The 21,954-nt window shown below is 37.6% G+C and overlaps 1 protein-coding gene across 1 annotated transcript in view; it reads left to right on the forward strand.

The window, feature by feature from the left end:
• The window catches only part of STAG1 (STAG1 cohesin complex component), a 163,170-nt gene that overhangs the window by 51,539 nt on the left and 89,677 nt on the right, over positions 1 to 21,954 (forward strand). Inside the window, exon 5 of the mRNA XM_068421035.1 lies at positions 776 to 872. Within this exon, the coding sequence (XP_068277136.1) occupies positions 776 to 872 (97 nt within the window). The remainder of the gene's footprint in view (positions 1 to 775; positions 873 to 21,954) is intronic.

The following is a 21,954-nucleotide window of genomic DNA, read 5'->3' on the forward strand; positions in this document are numbered from 1 at the left end:
TACTGAGGCACATCTTCTGTCCCCAGAGATTAATATATGACAAATGACAGACGTTTTTGGCACCTGTATGCTTTCTGCCCTCCTCCCTGCTATTATTCATAACAATGACTGCGTGCTATGCCTGCGTATCAGTGATTATAAAAATACCTCCTGGCTACTTACAGGTCTGAGTGCAGTTAGAAACTGTGACTCAGCTCCATATACTGTGGTTCAGGTGGCTTATTGACTCCCAAACACTGTGAGACCAACTTCTGGGTGTTATTTTTATTTCCAAAGTATTCCTCATTGCATTCTGTCTTCCTGAACTATGTAGTGTTTCTGAATGACTGATACACTACTTTGGCCTTGATACATACTGAGGTGTTCACTATGCAATATAAATTCAGTTTTTATCCCAAAGTGTTTCTACTCATCAGTTTTCTGGGAATTTATGTTGGTCATTCTGAACAGAATTGCAGTGTTTGTTTTTTCAACACAATTTTCAAACTGAATAAATACTGCAAGTAGGGTTTTGAGGAATTACAGTAATTTCAATTTGAACCTGTGCTTATACAATTATAATACCAGAAAACAATGCATATAGTTCTCTTCTCTAACGCTATTTGTTCTGTCTCCACCCTGAGAGAAGGTGTATAGATTTCTGAATTTGTACACATGTATAATGATGCAAAATAAATGCTCAGTTATAAAATTATATTCTGAAAAGAATAAGTCATTTGCCTTTAATAAAATACTTTTCAAGAGTCTCTGATAAGTATTCTTTTTTTCTTGACAGTCTGTGGTGGACGACTGGATTGAATCATATAAACAAGACAGGGACATAGCACTTCTGGATTTAATCAACTTCTTTATCCAGTGTTCAGGATGTCGAGGTACAGAACGTTGGAAACGAGTTGTATAGAATAAATCTGACGGTGATACGAACATGTGTATTAGTGCAAATGCTGGTAAAGATGTGGGAGGCACATGGATTGGTGCTGCTCGTATGCATGGTTTATATAGAAATACTGTCTACATTCAGGAGTAATTTTATGTAAAGCTTGTTTGTCAAGGGCCTACCCTTTCTTTTTCTCACTTCCCTGTCATCATCCTCAAGTGTACAAATCCTCACAGAGACACTCTACTCGTCAGCAAAAGGAGACAAAAGATCTGTTACTCAAGGTAGGCGTATCTTTACTTCCCCTTTCTGTTTCTTACCATTTTTTTATTGCAAGAATTAGTAGGTGTAGCTATACCTTAACTTTGCTATTTTTTCTTTCTTTCTAGGAAAATGATGGGTTTTTTTAAACTGAAGAGGAAGGAGTCAGGCTTCAGTTGACTTTGATTAGCAGGAAAGATTACTTCTGGATGAAGCACCAATCTTATTTCTTCCTCTGTAATGCTTTATGAAGTCAGCAGCAAGTGGCCTGCCTTTTATACCCTATTTAAGCAGTTTCCATTACCGGGCACGCGGCAGTCAGTCTTTCTAGCATTCTCTTGCCACACCGTACCTTCTAATGAATTTTTCATGTGTTGTCTTTTTTCAGTTAACTCAGCCTTCAAAAGGGAGAAAGACAGAGCTCCGCTCTCTCTGTAGCACCCAGAACCAAACTATTTACTGTTTCCTGCTGCTTCCTATAATTTGCTTTGAAGAGAATTGAAAATAACCCGCAACTCAGAAATTCCTTTTCTTCATTTTGTAACTGATATGGGAATACATCTTTAGACATGAAATGATCTGGGTAGAATTCCCTTTTCTTCCTTCTTAAGATGAAGTCCCAAGTCCTGTTAAAAGCATCAGAGAAAAGAAATATGAGCCATCAGCAGCTTCAGCAACCCTTTCTCATAGCTTAAAGAAATAAACTTATTTTGTGGATGATAGGAAAGGCTGATGCTCTGGAAGCATTCTGTGAAAGGGCTGAAGCTCAGGGTTTAGATTACCAGCCTGTGTCAGTGTCTGTACTGTTCACACAGATTCCCTAAAATATTTTTCAGACTTGTTTGGCAGCTTATGTGAAAGTCGTCATATTCTGTTTTAACACTTTCCTAAAGGTGTATATGAAAAAAAACTCCACCCCCACAAGCTTCTTTCTAAGAAGTTGGGCAGCATTAAACCAAAGGGATCCTTGGCCATGTGTTTTTATTCTAGTTGATGCGAGCTTTTGGTGGTGGCATGTCATAAATACATCTTCATTCCCCTGCTGCTCTCTAATTTCTAATTCCTTTCTTTGTCCTTGTTAGAGAAAGCAGCACTCTTACAGTCTCAGAAGATTCATATTTTTTATACCTCTTGTTACTGACTGATGCAGGCTGAATGCCCACTGTCAACCATATGCTGCTGGAGCAATTGCTTCCCAGAAAAGCTTTCCGTTATTGACTGTGAAGCAGCAGTGTTTCAAGTGCCTGATGTCATTTACTTTCTTCTTTTATTTTTTTTTTTTAAATGGTGACTTTCTATCCATTTTCAGTACTCTGCTTTGTACCCTCAGGGATATCTCTCTGCTGAGTGGCCTTCTGGTCCCAAATGGCAGTGATAGGAGAAAGGAAGGAAAAATGACTTATCCTGAGTTTATAGTGTGCTTGAGGGATTTATTTCTGTGTTGAAATTTTTGCAGTGGGTACAGTAAGAGCTGTAAACAGGGTTAAAATCCTGGCAAACAGTTCTGTTCTTTTCAGTTTCCAGTAACAGGCCTGTTTTCTAGAGTACATAAAAACTGTATCAGAAGGTATTTTACCCCACTTAGGGTAAAATGCATACTAAGCTGTCCTTAATGGACGTGAGGTATGGAAATCTGGGGATTTTCTGTATTTTGTGAGGAAGACCAAGTTTCTTTTTCATGGGAAGATTATATGCTCTATTATGACGTTTTAATTTCCCTTTAAAGATTTTGTTGACATTCTTGTTTGTTTCTATTTCTGATAAATAACATCTCCTCAGGAATCTCAATGGCTGCTTTATCTTCCTTAATATTCCTTAATTTTCTTCTTTTCAGTTGGCTTCACTAACATTGTCTCGGATTCTCCAGCCTTCTTTGCCACTGTTGGATCTAAATGCTTACTGGTAATATATCTAACTTTGTGATCATTAACACAGGAGAAGGACAACTAGCTTGGAAGGAGGTTCCTCAGGAAACTTTGAAGGTGTTGCTAGGTTTATGAATCTGCAATTTTAATAGTGCTTAGAATTATCTGATATCTACCTAGATGTAAAATGCACTTGAAATTTCTTTCGAAAGTTTTAAGCAGGTGAAGAAGGTGTGCCTATTTTCTGACTTTAAGTAGAAATCATTTAGGCACCAAACTGTTTTGTTTAGCAACAGTATTGACCCTGACAAAAATATCTGTTTAGAGAAACATTGATTTTTATATATTTATCCCATTCTCTTGGGCAGCACATACGCTTGAATGAGCCTCTTAGCATCCTCCAGCTTTGCTTAGAGATGTTTCTGAAATGAGAAGTGATCTCTTGTAAATATGAATAAGAAAGCATGCTATGTAAATTTTTAATACTAAAAAATTGTAACATTAATGTATTTTGCAGGCAAACTTAAAAGATCTGTGCAACTTAAAATGGAATAAATATAAACCAAATATTCAAGCACGTCTGTCCTTTGTCAGCTCTTCTGAGTACCTATTTAATCAGTTGCTTTCTGTGTAATGTGTTCTGGTTCATACAGTAATGTCCATTAAAACATGAGAGATCTGTTTTTAGCATGACATCAGTAATCTTCCTGGGTTTCTGAAGGATCATTTGGTATAAATTAGAAGTTTGTCCCATTGAACTACCAAAAGCATCTCAATTCAATGATTAGGTTTGAATGGGAGTTAAATCCCTTTTCATGCCATCTTTCTGCTAGTTTGCCTGCTCAATCTGTACGTTTGTTGCCTTTGCTGATTTTGATTACAAAGAAGTGAAAATAGTTTCTAAAAGAATTTTTCCTTTGTCTTGCTTTTTTTTTCTTCGCGAATACCAGCAAAAATCCTTGCCTTTCTGTGTAGTCTTCTCCATGATGTTACATGGTATTTCTGTGGCAGAAGAATGGTTAACAAGGACTGATAAATTCATGTATCACTTTTTGTTTCCTGCCCTTTTACAAAGCATTGCTGCTTCTAGAGGGAGGATCTTGTATCGCATAGTACCTTAAAAAGATGAAAAAGTTAGTTTTGAAATACTTTTTCTTCCTGTAAAAACAGCAAATAAATGCTCTTTCCGGTCCTTGAAAAAAACAGGTTGGTTTGTTGGTAGTCGGTATTTATTTTCTACAGTATTTACAATCTGTAAAGCATGTGGTGTTGTATATGCCTTCTTCTCTGTCAGGAACTTAATTTGGGGTTTTGCATTTTTAGGTAACAGGGAACTTTTCGAATTTAGATTGTTGTAATGATAAACTGATTTTTCAAGTCTTTCACTCGCCTGGGGGTTGGAAGTGTATCCATACTACCAAGATTTCCCTTTCAAATTTAGTTTGGCCTGTAGCCGTGGGGATACAGGCATCCTCCTCTCTTGCAGAAGAGTTGCAGATCCACGTTCAGTGTTTTCTGGGTTTTTCTGAGAGCTCTTTTCCGTTGCTTTCTTCTTTGTAGGAACATATTTTTGCTTTTTTCCTTTTTTTTCTTTTCTTTTTTTGAACACTTATGTAAATCCCAGCATAGTATGCTGAGATCTCTGAGCTAGTTGCAAGCAAGCTGAAATGTCTAATCAGCAATATGCATGCCCAGGTCCCAGAAGGACTGTTACTGTGTCAGTATGATGCTGCATCTGGGCTAATTAGCTCTGCCTCTCAGGCTGAGTAATTAGCTCAGGTATCATGCTCCGCTGCTATGACAACCAGGCTGCTTCCAGATCTGGAGCTCCGTGGATTTAGAGCTGACTTGGGTATCTGCATCGCTGTCTGCTTTTGCCTTCTGTTGTTGATACAAAACAAACAGAAAACCCCACCAGCACTCTGACCTTTCTACATTTTAAAGGCAGAGAGCCATGCTTGTGGAATAAATATTTTTTTTTCCTAACCAGAAGCAATTAGTGGTTGAAACAGCCTCTTAAGCTGTGAAGGACAAACCAAGCCATCGAGTCCATGTAAGAAAAGCAGCTTTCTTTTGCAGGGAAAGAGAGTCTTTCATATAGTTGAAGAGGGGAACAACTTGACTGCTTTCAAGTATATAGTGAAATTATTCCCATTCTTTCTCTCCCATTCCTCTCCTTCCCTCGCATTTATTTTCTGATAGGTAAGCCAGAAACCTGCAAATTCTTAAGCAGATTTTCAGAAGTGGTTTGAGCACTGCTTCCACTGCTAGCCTTACCTCCATCAGACACCTCTGAGACCCTGGTTACTGACGAAACAGAACTGGTGGAACTCCCTTGCTGATAAATTCTTAGCAGTGTTGTAGCCTTCTCTGGCGCTCTCCGTTTAAGTAGTTCTGTGATTTGGCACACTGAAGGTGGGTTTAGGAGCAGTTGGTGAAGGAAGCAGGTGAATTTCCTTCATATGAAGTTTCTCATGTCTCATTTTTCCCCTCAAAATCTTCTCTTTAGGTTCTTGTGTGGAATCCAATGTTAATGACCAAATATTCAACCTTGACTGCTGGTGTTGTTTAGGGTTGCGTTTTTTTGATTATGAGGATGCAGGAATCTGTGTATGAACTTTTTGCTCAGTGCTTAAAGCAGGACATCTTTGTGGCATTTTTCCTTGTGAATCCTTGGGCATCCCCACTCTCTTCCAGCTTGAGCCTTGAATTTCACCTATTCTAGTAAGATCTCCTGAAAAATTCTGTGATTGAATGGTGCAAACTGAGTCAAGTGCAGGAGTTATGAGTTAGCTTGCTTGAATGCAGAGTGCATGCACATTTTGATTTTTATTAATGTTCTATGCTCTTAATTAAGGGCAAGCTAATGGGTTTCTGTTTTGCCAATGTAAATTGAAGGCTAAAATCACTAAAAAGCACTGTAAAGTGGCCATTGTATGGTCTGGAAGAGAAATGAACAGGCAACTGCTTGCTTTGCTGTTGGACAGGATTTCAGAAAGCAAATGAGCCAGGAAATAGTGTCATTTGCTCGGATTAATAATATTTTAATAGGGGCTATAACATCGTAAATAGAGTAATGGTTTAAAAAAAATTAGTCTTTTGTCATTTATTTGTACACAGTTTTGTTTTGTGATCAATGGAATAATATTGCTCTATACAGAAGGATGTTATTGAGCATGGAAATACAACTGCTTGATAAATGTAATTTCCTGCAAATGGTCATAAGGAACTGCAGATTGTTAGGGAGAAATGTTGCTGGCTTTGGCGTGTGTTAAAGAGCTTTATCTCTTATCATTAAGAAGTTGATATCATAAACATTTAGTATTTTGAACAAATTAGAAAATAATGCTATTCATTGCATTGGAGCCTGTATTTTTATTAAGGGTATAAAATATGCTTTCTCACAGTTTCTTCAACACAATCCCTTTTCAGTGTGTGAGTATAGGGGAGAAGTTGCAAAGTAAAGGACTAATACACGTTAAAAAAATTGATGCTTACTCAAACGTGATTTAAGTCATAGTAATGTCAAGGGTTTATAAAATATTTTGTATGCATAGTATACAGAAATAAATACACCCCCAATAACTCTATGAGGCAGTTAAAAACAGGCTGTTAACCACACTCAAAAACGGGAATGTAAGACTGAAAGATGGAAATGACTTAATTTTAATTTTAATTTCAAGCGTGGTGTAGATAAACCAGATCTGAACTTTATACTTCTTGTTTCTGAGCCTTGAGGTCATTTTTACAGTGAGTTTATCTTGAAGCGAAAGCTTATAAAATTCAAACTGAAATTAAGATGCAAATTATTAACTGACTTGAGTGGAAGATAAATCAGATTACCAGACATGCATTAAATGTTTCATCAGTTCAGTTCTTTAAAGGAAGATAGGTAAGGTTAAAAAGTTCATATCAAGCACTTGACAATTAACGTGGTTACATCAAAATAATTTTTTTGTGAAAAAGTACAAATGAATGATTTAATAAATTTTTATTTAAGTTTCATTGTGTATATAATTTTTAAACCAAAAAAGTTTTCAGTGTTTCTTCCTGTTTGCTGCTGAATGGTATCTGTTCTTTTCATCTCATGTACTCTTTTTTCCTATGTTTTTTTAATTCTTTAGCCCTTCAAAGTTTATTTGGCTACGGGAAAAATAGCTACAAAATGATTTTTTTGTTGTTATTTTAAGCTTTGCATCTCCCTAACTCTTCTGGGGATGGGAAGCCTTGAAAAATTAAAAAAAAAAAATCAGATCTGAAAGTATAAAAAAAGATTTGAAATAGCACATCACATTTTATAGCCACTTGTGAACTAACGGCATCTTTTTCCCAAAAGGTGCGTCCTGCTACTTTCAGAAAGTAGTGAAAAAAAAATGCAGGAATTTGCTGACCTTTCAGTGCAAGAGACATGAATGAAGGGCATGTTGGTCTGTGGTTTCAAAATCTGAATGAAATACCTGCTGTGTTGAGGTCTGACTTCAGTCCAAGATTTCACCCTATGAATTGGTAACAGGAGCAACAGTAATTCAAACCAAACTTTTTTTTTTATTACTCTCTACCTGAATATATTGAACTATTCATGTTTCCAGTATGACAGCAGACCAAAAATAAGCTGGCTTAAAATTAGCTGTTAACTAATTTATTAATATGAATTAATATAAACTTTCAAGTAATTTAAAATAAATTTATTGAATTAATTGACAGAACTTGCAATACTAGAATATTTTAGAGCAAATGTATAAAGTAAGGAAAGACAAATTACCTTTGCAATTACAGTCTAAGAGCAAGTGCTGCACTGCCAGTTCTGTATAATATGTTCAAATCTCTGCTGAAAATGAAAGCACTCCTTGTAAGCATGGAACAAAGTCTACGTTCTCCTCCTGTGTACTGCTTGGTGAAATCATAGCTTGTAAAATTATTTTTGGCACTGCTCGTTGGAGATAAATTGTGTAAGGCTTTCAAATATTACCACTTGTTTTCCACTGTATTCATTTAATTACATACCTATTGATCTGGAAAATGGTACTACTCAGTGACTACAAAGTGTCTATTTGAGAAGTCTCTGCGATCGATGATGCTTTAATGGTACAACTTTTTAAGAGAAGAGCAATAAATACCTCATGGTGTTCATGATTCAGAATAGTTGCTGTCTTACCAGCCATGTCTGTGTCATTTCCTCTTTATTTATGCTTAGTTTGTTTTCTGTATAATACAAATTTGTTACAGGAGGGACACCTGTACTAAGCAGATAAGAAAAAACATTAGTTTGATTTTTTTGACAGTGTTATTCTAAGGCTTGTGAGCAAATTATGCCTGTATTTGAGTTTATCTCTACCTATGCGTTGCTGGATTTTTTTTAGATTACATAGATGGTATGTCATCCATTGCTCCTTGATGTGAGGACAGGAACTAATTATGAAAAGCAGTCAAATACCACTAAATCTTAGCACTTTCTTACTGGATTACAAATAGGAAGGCTCCTCATGTCTCTAGTCCTTCCAAAGATGCAAATTCTACTGAAGGTTGAGTCAGACTTTTTCCAGACCAAAGGTAGGAATTAAATTCCAAAAATGACATTTCTCTCAGCAAACACTGTAATTACAGCTATCTGCCTTTTGCATTAAGGGAGCCATGGATATATTTTATTAAGTGTAATGCTAGTACACACTTCAGTAATTACTTTTGAAGAGAAAAAGACAGGGATGATTAAAAAGGTCTACATCTCAATGAAAGAGACTTCTTCTGTGGCACAAGGAAAGTGGTTAAAACAAATCCTATATTCTCTTACTCTGCAAACGTTCAACAGTAGCTGGACATAGAAGTAAAAGAGCAGCTTGGGTTTCAAAGAAGGTACATCTAAATTTGGAAAGAGTGGGCTCTTAAGCAGATACAATCCTGCTCACGTTCCACTACTACCTACTTCATTCCCTATTTATATCAGTCTGATCATATTACCTCAGTCGTGTTTAACCTGAGCCATGACCAGCTCAGCCTTACAATTTTTCCCCTCCTTTTCACTGGGAGTTATGGCATTTTCTGGCACTGCTCGGGTCAAAGCCATTACCGGGAAAACTGCTGTAAACGGCCTTTACCTCCACGTTGTCATCTTTTCCTTATTTGCATCCAGCAAGAAGCGTGGTGGAATGTTTTTGGGTATGTGGAAGGATGGAAAAGGGAGTTGTACAAAACTACTATCAAATCTTTCATGAACAGTGAGGAGCTCCCTTGGCAGCAGTCACTGTACCCTTGTTTTAATAAGGAACTGATAACCCCTAGCAAAGCTGAACCCAGTTCTTGGGTAACTGTCATCAACTGAGACGTGAGCACATCGGTAGAAATGTTTTGCACTTCTTTCAGTTAACACCATTAGCTTTAATTTCAGCTTAGAACAACCAGTATTCATACTCCCCACCTGTAGTGTTGGGTCCTGGGTATTTCAGTTTGGAACTGCCTGATTTCATAAAGGGATGAACTCAGGAGCTATGAGGTTAAAACACTTTTGACTGATTAGAAAGCCTTTTCTCTCAGGAGTAGTCTGGGGAGTTTAATAGGCACCATCTGTTGTGGAAGTAAGCTTCTACAAAGTCATAACATCATCTGTTGAAATACCTTTAATGTAGGTTGTCAGATTTACCACAATCTCTACTATTTATTTTGCTTCTTTCATCATTATTGAAAGAAGTGTTCTGGATAACTTGTGAGTTGTTGTGACTTAGGAAACTGTGATAATGGGAGAAGGGCCTAGAAATACTTTTAGCAACTTTTGGAATGAAAACTTATTGTAGGTATATTTAGTTACATAGATACAGCCAATAATGTTGTTATTTGAAGTAACCTTTTCTTTAGCCTTTAGAAATTATCAGATCCCAAAATTCTCAAGGACTAAACCCCTAAAACAAGTTTTACCCCAGATCTAATTTAGTATGACAAGAGTACATTTCCTATTGACCATGTTTATTCCCAGCACGAACTCCTGGATCAAGATTGTTTAGCCAAGTATATGAATTGAAGCACCAAGTAATGCAGGTAGCTCTGTGATAAGAGGTAGTGGTGATAAATTTTTAAGATATAACCAAAAAATGTCAGTGGTTTAAAAAGAATTGTTGACATAAAGTGATTGTAAAACCAAATAGCAAGAACTTCTTTAAAACTGTTGAAAGTGAGATACCTGCCTAAAAATTAATAATACTGGAAGTTTCAGAAAGACTAAATGATTTATTTTGTATCATTTCTTACCACAGGTAAAGATGGATAGGTGTCTCGAGCAAAAGCATACTAAATACATAAATGATCACAGGAGATGTGGTGTATGAGAAATGGAGGTCCATATTTGAACAGAGCACCATTAAGAGGTTGCACAGTTTTGTTTGAAATGCAGCAAATTCTGTCAAGCATTTTTAAGGGAAGTTGTGAGTATTTTTGTAGTTTATATGCTGCAGATCAATCAAATTACAGTTTTATTTTAGGAATTGAATTGAGCTTCTGTTTGCACAACTCTGCAGGGCTGTAAACAGGGTGACTGCAGAGTCCATCTTACCAAAAGTTTCTCTGTCATCCAGATACAACCAAATACAGAACCAGCCCCTCATCCTGCCAGCCCCTTAAAAACAACAAAAAACCCTGATCTACTGATATAATAAAAATTGTTTTGGAAGTAGTATCACAAATCTCCAAAAAGGAGATCCTGAAATAAACTAATGAAATGAGAATCAAGACTTGATCAGATCACACTCCTAGACTGAGAAACAATTGCTCTTAACACCGAGTCTTTTAAAAAGAATTTCCTGTCTTAAGATTTTACTTACAGTTTAGAGCCAGCTGAAGATCCTCAGTTCTTGTGAAGAAAGCATCAGTCAGGAATATAGTGGAAATAATGAAAATTCTTTCTTTTAGAGCCTTTGAAGACAAGTTACTTCTGATCTGCAGCGACGTGGTCATTCTAAAACTATGGCCTAACAAAACAAAAATCTTAACTGATTTTTGCACTTCAAAGTAGAGGATCACATAAGCTAACATATTTGCTTTTAAAGAGAGAAGAAAACAAATTCAGCTGTTATGCCTGACTAGAAATCATAATTTCATCCTGGTATGGCACCATTGGTAGAATATCAGCAAACCAGATTCTTTTCAGGTTCAGAGCAAAGGTATAAGTTTGTTGTATCTTGCTTTATTATTGGCCAGTGGGTAAGTGACCAGTGACGGAATAGCTTTTTGCTCTGAATTATGGGAAGATCAAGTTTCTGGATCGGCAGCACTTTGATTTGTAATTTTCCAAGCAACTGGTAACTGTAGTCTTGTCAACCAATCACCACTGAACTTGCTTCAGGAAGATGTAATCCTTTCCATTAATATCCAGAAGAAAATATATGCCATTCAATTCCTGCTGCCACTTGTGGGTATTTCAGTAACAGATTGGAATTTTAAGTCCTGATCAATGAAGGAATCATAAGAGATTCAAACTGTCTTGAATTCTTTATCTGAGTTACAAAGGGTTTAATCTTAATGATGCAGAAGACCTGGAGGAGTTGGTTTGCTTTTTGTTATCAAGATTTGTTTTAAATGTTTTTAGTTTTGGGGTTTTTTCCCCCCTGTTGCTGGAGACCCCAGTCTTCTGGGGCTAGCATCAAGATAGCGAAGTTTTGTAGTTGATGCAGAAATGTGACTAACTGATGTTGTGTGTGGAATACAGCTTATTCTCCCGTATATCATGTGATGTCTCCCTATTGAATATGCTTTTTGATGATTTATAACTAAATCCATGGCTTAGAGTTTAATTTCTGTTGTGTGTGTTTGGTGTTACTTATGCTTCTGTCAAACAGATGCTTTTTTTTTTCTTTTTTTTAATGCTGGGAGAGTACTCTTGAGCTCTAAACATTTTTAAACACTCTGTATGTCCTGTCTGTCTGGTCTGCTTGTAGCTGCTTACAGAAGGATGTTGCAGACAGGGAAGATACCAGCCCAGGCCCATTATAAGCGCTTGCAAACCATTTTGTCTAATAGCAGTGAAGGATGTTCTCACTTTCAAATTTGTTTGATATCTAATTTTCAATCAATTTTTTTTTTTTCTGGTTTCCATGGTAGCCTGTAACAGTAGGATTATACTTCAGTTATGTGCTGTGTGGAAAAATCACTTTAGCTCTCTGATAGTTCACTGGCTACTTCCTTGGGATTTTTTCTGAGATATAAAAAAATCATTCCATATACATCTTCTCTGTCCCACATGGAATTTTGTAGAGACTTCTCATAACTCGCTTTTTGCTACTCTTCTTCATTTCATTCCAGTTATTTCTTTGTATTAAAAATGCATCAATTAAAATCAAAGAGTGAGACTACATTGATACGATATTTATGACCTAAGCTTAGGTTCTGTGGTTCTTACCTGCTAAGTCAGCTGTGACAGCCAACTTCTATCCTAAGTTTCCGAGATCTCTGTATTCCAGTGGAGCCTTGATGTAAAGAGTTCACTGAGAAGGAGCAGTGGGTGGGTTCAGCAGTTCACAAGGCGTTACCAGAGTACAGTCATAACTGTTAGGTAGAAGCTGTTTGGTCTTGAGAAAGACAGGGTGGCCTGTAACAATGGTCAGTTGGTTTAACTTGGTGTATTACTTTATTGCTCTGGTTGTCTGATACTTTGGCCAGTGATTACTTCGTAGTGCTACTTTGCATATTATGTATATAATGCCATAATTATTTCTTTTACTTCCTTAATTGGGATATAAAATTAAAGTTGGATTTAGTTTTGACAGTGCTTCTGTGCATGAATGGTAGCTTAGTAAACTTAACTCGGTGATTACAGAGGTGCTTGATACATTTTAGGGAGAAAAAATAATCAGAGGTTGGGGAAGGAAGGAAGAGTTTTAACATACTCAAAGTGAGTAAGTTAATTGATCTTAACTGTGTACTAGAGTAATATTAGTGTAGTACAGTAGAACGTAATGCATATTAGTATGGGACGCTGTTTTAATGGTAAAGTGTATTTATTGTAGCATACAGTATTAATAGTCGAGCTTACTTGCATTGACTTGGCTCCGATTATGGCAGGTTATAACATCAAGAGCAGTTCTGTGGAGCAGGTTTAATACCTGAGCTGTGAAGATGTGAGACAAGTTAAACTGTAGGGCTTGGATTTAGATGTAACGTGCACAGATGAATGCACAGATGGATGTCCCCTAGCTTGCTTTCAGGGAAATACACACAGAATTGATCTTACGAAGTGACCGAGGTTTCCTGGTGCTCTGAGGGAAGGCTAGGCAACACGCTGCTCTTGGGAAAGGCGAGCATCTGCACTTCTCACCCCCTGGTCGTGTTCCTCTGCCTGCCTGCGTTGAGCAAAGCTTGCAGTTCGTTCTGATTAGAAACCGTGAGGGACATTGCACTGTTTTGAAAAATGTATTTAACCCCTTAGGTGTTTGGAGACTCTGATCTCATGGAAACAACGTAAGGTGGCAGGCATTTTGAAAATGGGCAATCCTCTGTGCATTTCTTTTCAGCTCTTATCAGCCTGTAGTAACAGCAAAAAACTACTAAATATCCTAGAAAAAAGTTAATCACATGCATGAGATCTCATTACTAGGGAAAATTCAAGGAGAAGGGGAAATGGAAACATCTGTAACAGTGGAATGAAGGATGAAGAGGTAAACTTGTGCCTTTAAATGCAGGAAAGTGTAAGGCAAAAGGAGGAAATTATGAATTCCAAAAAATACAAGAAAGGAATGTGTTCTGTGAGGACACATCTACACAGATGAGCTTAGGAAGCAGGAGAAGAGAGAGGCGGACGGGTGTACATCCCCATGGTTTAGCTTTGCTTCAACAGCCAGAATAGCAGTGTACTCATTTCATCTGATCGGGTACGTTGTGGGGCTGCTGTAAGTTGCTGCAGAATGATAGAGTCGGAATGTACTGCGGAAGAGGGCCATAAATTAAAAATGTAACTCAGTTTTTGAACATTCTTATCATGCAGTTGATCCCTGTTATAACAGCCTTTGGTGGTTTTATGGTGGACTTCCAGGGAAGTTTCATGTGGAAGGGTAACAAAGCAATTACTAGGCAGAGTCTGTGTTGACATGGAGTTACAGCTGAGAATGTAGTTATACCAAAAAAAAAAATGGGTACTATACAGAAAAATTCAGTATTATGGTTAAGCTTAAAAATGTGAGCGTATTACAGTAAAGACATCCTGATATTAAGACTTCCAGACATCTTAAACTGATATTGGGGGAGAGGGAGTGCTGAGAAACCTTGAAAGATTGCCTGAAGTGCTGAAAGCTGGGAAGGGGGAAAAAGAAAAAAAAGTTCTGAGCAGTTTGTTACGAAATACTGAGAAAACTAAATGCTCTTTACAAAATAAAACATTAGCTGTAGGTTACGTTAAAATATTTTATTTTACCCAAGTATTGCTTTGTATTTTCTCACTTTAAAAATTTTTTTCACCGAGCTGTAAGACACAAGCAGAGTAAGGTGGCTGCTTTATTCTGTGGATGCATAAGTGGTATTTTGCATTTGGATATCTACAAAGAATAGTATTAGTGGCATAATGATACTTGTTATATTTACAGGGCCGTTTTTAATTAGAGCAAAACACACCATTTCAACTAATTCTGATATTAAAATTTGTAAGGTGGAGGGTCCAAAACAATCTGAGAGAAGATTGCAAATAAAGGATTTAAGCCATTTTCCAGATTAAACCTGCCTTACTTGCAGTGTTCCTCGGTGTTTTTCTTCTTTCCTTTTTCCTAGTGGCACTTGATTAGTTTTCCCCCTTGAGTCCACTATCTTTATGTTAATTAATGGACTCAAACTCTTCACTCCCTCTTGTATTTCATCTGCTATTTATTACTATTTCTCTTCAAGCACTCTTTTCAGTTCTTGCTGCTTTGTCACTTATAAAAAGTTTTGGTTTTCTAGTATTACTACGTTTACATAGGTGTATATTTTTCTACACTTTGTTCTCAATTACTTAGTGAATCCTAAACATCCACAGTTGAGAAACAAGTTCTATGCTGAGCTTTCTCAGTTTTCTGCTCCTTTTTCCGCATTCCCACTTGTATTTGTCTTGTCAGCACTTGCTGTGATCTGTGTGTTCTCTTGCTTTGTTTTGCATCTCCGAGTGCCCTTCCATGCAGCTTAAGCTGATCTCCGAGCTGCTGTAGTATTGCTTTTTCTCCAGCCTTCTCATGAGACCTACCAGCAGTTTATCTCAGTTCTGAGGTGACAGTTCCCTCTTGCATTGCATTTTTCACAAGCGTATCCAGACTTTTACTGATCTGGGCTCTAGTGTGTGCTCTCTTGTTCTCTCACCCACACCAAAACATGTCAAGCAACTATTCATTGTGTTGTTTTAACTTCACTTTTAATATGATGCTTCCTCTTATTTTTCCATAGTAGCCAAGTTCCAATTAAAAAAAAAACCACCAACGTTTTCCTCAAGAGCTTGTTTCTGTAGGGTTTCATCTAGTTTTTCTTTGTAAATCCCTTGTAAATAAAGATCCTGTCTCTGCTCTGTAATTGGCTACTCCAGGCACAGAGTCATTCATATAAAAAGCTTTTGAGAGAGCAGATAAAGTATCTGTGCCACTCCTGTGGGGAGTTTTTTTCTGATAACATATTACATGTTTAAACCATAGCAGTTATTGATTTCCTGCTCCTTCTCTTCAAATTGCTTGATGACTAGGCTCTGAATACCTAGAAGATTTCTTAAAGTTCATGGAATGGAAACATCAAGTTCTTCATTTTGTACAATAGATGTAGAGGAACTCAGAAGTGAAAGGAAACGGCAGTCTGCAGCATCCTACTCAGTTCCTCTTGTACGACCACTCTATTCCTGCACTTCCTTACCTGGTTCATTGGCTGTAGAAGAGCTGCATACATCTGAGATACAAAAATTTCACCTACCCAACTCCTGTTCACTTCCAAAACAGTTCTATTTTCTGTGGCTACTGAAGCTAGATGGAATAGTAGACAGCCTGTAAGTTGGTGACTCATCAAAGCTGACACACAAAGAGACTAAATCAAGGTTGCACAGAGCATCTTGTTTGGCATGGCTTAATTTTCTGTCCCACCTACAGGTTCACGCTGACAGGCCAGGTCAGCAGTGACCCACAGACACACCGTCAACCTTCAACACCCTATCGTACATGCTTTAGCGAAAGGTTATTTTCTTTATCAGAGAAACAAATTTCTTGTTAGTCAATGTCTACATTTCTCCCAGTACATAAAACAAAACTTGTGGCCTGTTCTTAGCAATGGCAATAATACTTTGACTCTACCCTTGGCTACAAAAATGCTCACACAGTTCACTCTATTAGTGTGCTCATGTTTGGATTGTCTGGCTCTTCTCCTGTCACTGGGCACCACTGAGAAGTGTCTGGCTCCGTTGTGTTTGCACCCTCCCATCAGGTATTTATACACACAGGTAAGATCCCCATCCAAGAGAGGGGAAGAGCTTAGGCCCACTCTGGGCCTCTTGTTATGGAGGGAAGCTTATGTGGTTGCATGTTAACAGTGCAGGTGATGGGTGAGTCGAGATGTGAAAACAGTCTTTGAGAAAAGCACTCTGAAAGAGTAGATGTACCTAAATGGACTTATTTAAAATATTTACATTGTTGTATCTTACACTTAACTTTCAGCTCTACCTCCAAACCACCTATGTTTATATTGCTGGATTTGAGTAACTCCTGGCAGCATGCGGCCAAAGTCCGCTTCCACATACGCAGTGATAAGCTGTAGTTACCAACGTTTTACTGCTGGAGCCTGCTGTCATTGTGAATAATTTGAAAACATAACTTCTTTGCTTGGCAGTGCTCTGAGAGGCAAAGTTAAGAATTAGAAATGAAGGACAAATTTATGTGTATGTATATTAAAAACAGAGGAGAAAATCTCTCTCTTAAACTTACATTACACCTGTATCTTGAGCTCTGAATGTAGTTCTGACCATCAGCCTTCCAAAAGGATATACAAAATCAGAGAGAAAAACCCAAGCAATGGGGAAAAGAATGGCAGATAGAGGAACAGTTACTCACTCTTTGCAAAAAAAGATACCAGGCTTATCAAATAAAATGATCAGGCAGCAGCTTTAAAAATAGGATGAGGTACCTTCTTAAGGAATACGGAGCTAAACTGCAGGTTTCATTGATGCACAATTCCGTGGAGATGAAAAGTAAAAATGAGTTAAGAGATGATAGATCTGCTAGCAGCTGTTAAATCCAGTAGTCACGGTGTGGCTTAACAACTCGCAGTGCAGGTGAACCCTAAACTACTGCCAAATGCAGGATTCATCTAATGATGACTTGTACTTGCACTCTTCCTAACACCTCGTGCTGATACTGAGTACAAAAATCCGTATGTTAGTTTTTGTTTCATCAGATCCACACGGAATGTTTTTCTTAACAGTTTCCTTGCAGCACATGTGCAGGAAACTGCAGCAATGAGTAGTGCTCACACAAAAGAGTCTTGGAACCAGTACTAAGTAAACAGGTGGAAAATTTCAGAGGAGCATAAAGCCAAGAATACGTTGGAGTCGGTGCTTTCCTTCTCTCCGTTGGAGTCAGTGCTTTCCTTCTCTCCTCAAGCATAAGCGTCCTCCTTAGTCACAGACTTCTCATTCAGCCAGAGTGAACTGAGGCGATGCAGGGCAGGATGCAGCTGCTGGATGACTGCAGTTGTGGATGCTTCCAAAAGCATTAAGATGTTACCAGGAACAAAGCATTGCCTTTGGGGTAGCAAAGGCTCCTGAGCTTTTTACTCATGTTCCTGTCATTTACTGTTGTTCAAGTCTGAAGTTAACTGACAAAAAGGTGGGTGCCTTGGGAGAATTACTACTTCAAGCCATCAAAGCATGAAAAGATCTATTTTGTGAAATCATTCAGTACAAATACTGCATTGCAAGTTTAGTGGCTTTGTTTACTAATTATTTGGCTTCTGTTACTCAGTGGCATTAACATCAAGATGAAAAGCAGCTTACAGTTTCCAAATGCAAACACTGTAGAGCCATATCAAAACAGTATTATCTGCCTAAGACTCAGAGTAAGGAAGTTCCCTTTATTAAAAATTTAAGACTTGAACACATGAACTATACTATTTTTTGGTGCACTAGATTATGTAGACCTACTTCTTTTTCTACTGTAGCTTGTGGAATTAGCATGCTTTTTTTCCTGAAGAGCATTATTTACCATTTTATCCATTTCATTACTCTGAAGTCCTTTGGCAGTGTTGGCTGTCAGCTTTAATTCTAGCTGTTCTAAATAATTCTGTCACCAGCAAACTTTGTCTGCTCCATTATCTCATCCTTTCTTTCAAAGCATTTATATCTGCTATTTAGCATATTTCTATCAACACCGATGCTTAGAAGGATCTATTGAGAGGTTCATTCCAGTCTGAAAAATGACCACTTTTGCTATCTTTGCTTTCCTATCTTGTGTTCTGAAAACATTCTTTATTATTGCATATCAACTTCTTCAAGAACTAAGATAAGGGAGCTCATTATCAGATTTTGAAAATGTGTATGTGTTGCATAAATGCATGACTTTTAGCTGCTTATCGATGCCTTACGGAGCTCCAAGGGCTTTGTGAAGCATTACTTCATAAAAATAACATCAACCCTTGAATAGACCCCCTAGTTCTGTAGTACGTCACATTCCAGTCTGGCGCAGCAGATTTAATGGTATGTAGTTCTTTGGGGTCACTCCTGGATTCTTTATTATTCCCTTTTCTTATTCTTCTGGCACTCAGGATAGTTTAAGCAAGTAGCAAATTCTCACACATAATTGGAGCTTAGGAATTTCCTAGGGTTTGTTTTCTTTGCAGTAGACATTTAAGTTTCTATCACTTTTTGTGAAAGAAAAAAGTACACATTCTTTTAGTAACAAGGGAAAATAACTGGATTATCGTTGACACAAATCATTGTCCTCTTCATAAAAATTTCTGACAGTCTTCAATGTATTTCTTCCCTTACCTATAATGAGGGAATCGTTACCTTCACTGTTCTCTTCTGGATCAAATAACATTTTGTTTTTTAAGAGAGATGAACAGTTCCAATCATATGAAACACTAGTTAAACACATAAAGTTATCAACTTCTTAATCTCATTCAGAACGTTGAACTTCTAAGTGTAATATAGAATTGCTCACTCCAAAAATGAAGCAATTATCCTTGAATTCGGGTATCAGAAATAGCAAGGATTTGATACTAGAGTCCCACTGTTCTGTGCAGTGAGCCCTATGATAGTCAAAACAATTAAGAATTCCTGCCAGCTTTACTGACATCTTTGACAAGCTTTATTGATAATCCTGTATAGCTATTGGCACTATTACCATTACGGATTGTTTTAAGTCAGTTTCCATTTTAGTAAAGTTTAAGAGATTATATTGAGGCTTCCATACTGGGCAAGACGCTTCCTTTAGGCTGAATTTGCGAGAGGTCAGCAGAAACAGTTCAGCTAATTTTTCAAATGACAATAAGAAAAAATATTTTCTTGCTTATGAAAACCAGAACAATAACAGATTTCTGGGCCTTGTATTATGGAGGAGGTGAAATTCAAAATGCTTTAGTAGTGGTCCCTTTGCATGTGCCTCTTTCTGTCCCAGTTAATGACTGTGTATGTTATATGTACATGCCATCGTCGACATGTCATGCACACAGAGCAGGAACTGTAGGTGGCAGTCAGGCATTGGGAGGAGAGAGCACAAAAGGGCCCTAAGAACGATGACAGGACTGTAACGACCAAAGTTTCCTCCGTTCCAGAATGTAGACTTCGTTGCAGATTTCCTCAGCTTTACCATCACGTTGCAACAGAGAAACATGTCTCTACCCTCAAGTATCTGTTCACAATGACAAGTAACAAATTACTTTATTTGTCATTTTCTCTGCTATCTGGTGGAAGTCTGTTCTGTTCATATATTTCTCATAGTGCTTAGACTCACAGCGGGGCTAACACAGTTCTCTGTAATGACTTTCCTGGTCTTTATCTAATTCCAAAAAATTGCTTGGAAGGATTTTTAGCAATATCAAGACCTGAAAATTCAGGAAAAGGAGCTTGCCCCTAAATCCTTGTCCCGTGTAACACTTATATTTATTCTGAAATCTAGAATAGCTTTCTTTAAAATGTCTAGGCAGTGATAGAAGGGGAGAGAAGCCAGGAGTTCCTGATGTAGGCATCTGCTATGAACCATCAGAACAAGGCGGCCAGATACAAAAGCATTGTCGTTGTTTTTTAATCAGTATATAGAGTTGTATGATGTAGGTTGTGAGATGAAGGGACTTAAACTAACAAGGTGTCATCAAGGAGCAGAATATAGCAAGTTAAGGATTGTCCAGTGAATTCTCACAATGTGGTGGTGACAATTTTTTGGTACAGAAGATGGAGAACACAAATGGAAAACACTCTCCTCTAGAGGCAATTCTCATTATTGGGATGGCAACTTAAATGAGCTCAGTCATTAGAATAATAATATTCCTAGTTCTATGAGAGCAAAGTGAAGGGCAACACAATGATAATGGTCTTCAAAGGAGGAGGAGACTATACTGAAAAAATAGATACACAAGTCTACGTGGGGAAACACGACCAAGGAAAAAAAATGAAGAGCTTCCTGTTCCAAAAAATTATATTCAAGGCTCAAGTGCAAAATAACCCTAGAGCAAAGGAAGAATAGGAATTATAGCAAGAGAACAACTTGCTTGAATCATGTGCTGTGCAATGGTCTGAAAATCAAAATGGAATGTGAAAAATCAAAGAATTAAAGGTAAATATTCAAGAATTGCTGGAAGATGTTGGACAAAAGCAGAGCAATGCATAAAATAAGTAAAACAAAATCAAGAGTAACAAAATTATGTTTTGGTATGTAAATTAATAAGCAGAAGGTCAATTAAAGAATTGGACTGCAGCAAGAGAATACACTTTTACAATGTATATTGAGTATCAGGTGAATGGTAAGGAGTTAACATTGCCGGGAGTTTTCAGAGAATGCATTTCAACATATTTTGGGAACTGACAGACATTTGGTTTTGTTAAAGGAGGGTGAACTTAGATGAACCATTAGAATTCTTCTTAACAGTTGCCTGGGATTCTGTTTGATAAGGTTTTAATTGCATGAGGCCATACTTTTTTTTTCTGTAGGGATTCTTGCTGATTCATTCAGAAAGAGTTCACTGTCTCAAGCTGTTCTAAGGATGAATTAGGGCTGTGTCTTTTAGGAAGATACTGGCTTTTGAATCCTGCTTCCTTGGCAGCAGAAGTTGGGCAACATAGAGTCCGTGCAATAGGAGGAAGTGGGGAGTGAGGCAATAAAAAGGTCTTCTATTCCTGCATGTGCTGCAAAAGCTGAAATTCAATAAGTATTTAGGCTGACTTCTTTCTAGAATCCTGACTTCTTGTTTCAGTGAAGTGTTTCAGTTTTCCAACACAGAAATCAATAGAAAATTAGGAGCCCTGATGGGATTTGGGAGTCTCAACACCTATTTGGATGTGCTTCAGCTGTCCCAATACTGCTTCCATTTAGATTAATGATTATCGCCTATTGATTCCAGTGAGGTAAGATCTACTTCAGTGTTCCTATGTGGTCGTGAGAAAGCCACAGAAAATAAACTTTTTTACTGGCATGAGTGATTTCTGGTTAGTTTTAGACAGCTCTTTTCTGGGAACAGTAAATGAAGTGTTACAGAAGCGTGTCATGACCTGAGTTGAGCAGTGAGAAATAATGTGCTCTTTATGGTTTGACTTCAGCCTTTATCATCTTTCATACGGCGATTTGTCACTAACACTTCGGAGACTGTAAAAAACTGCGCTTACAGACATTGGAGAAGTGTTTTCTTTCTTATGATCTAAATGGTAAGTGGGGAGAACTGTATTAGGAGACGCACGTTGAATGATATCGAGGGAAAGAAATATCGCCCATCCAGCCATTCTGTAATCATCATCCATCCTTGCAAGATCTTTATTAAACTTGCCCTCTCTTGACA

Source organism: Nyctibius grandis, chromosome 32 (assembly GCF_013368605.1).
Source record: "Nyctibius grandis isolate bNycGra1 chromosome 32, bNycGra1.pri, whole genome shotgun sequence".
Taxonomy (NCBI): domain Eukaryota; kingdom Metazoa; phylum Chordata; class Aves; order Nyctibiiformes; family Nyctibiidae; genus Nyctibius; species Nyctibius grandis.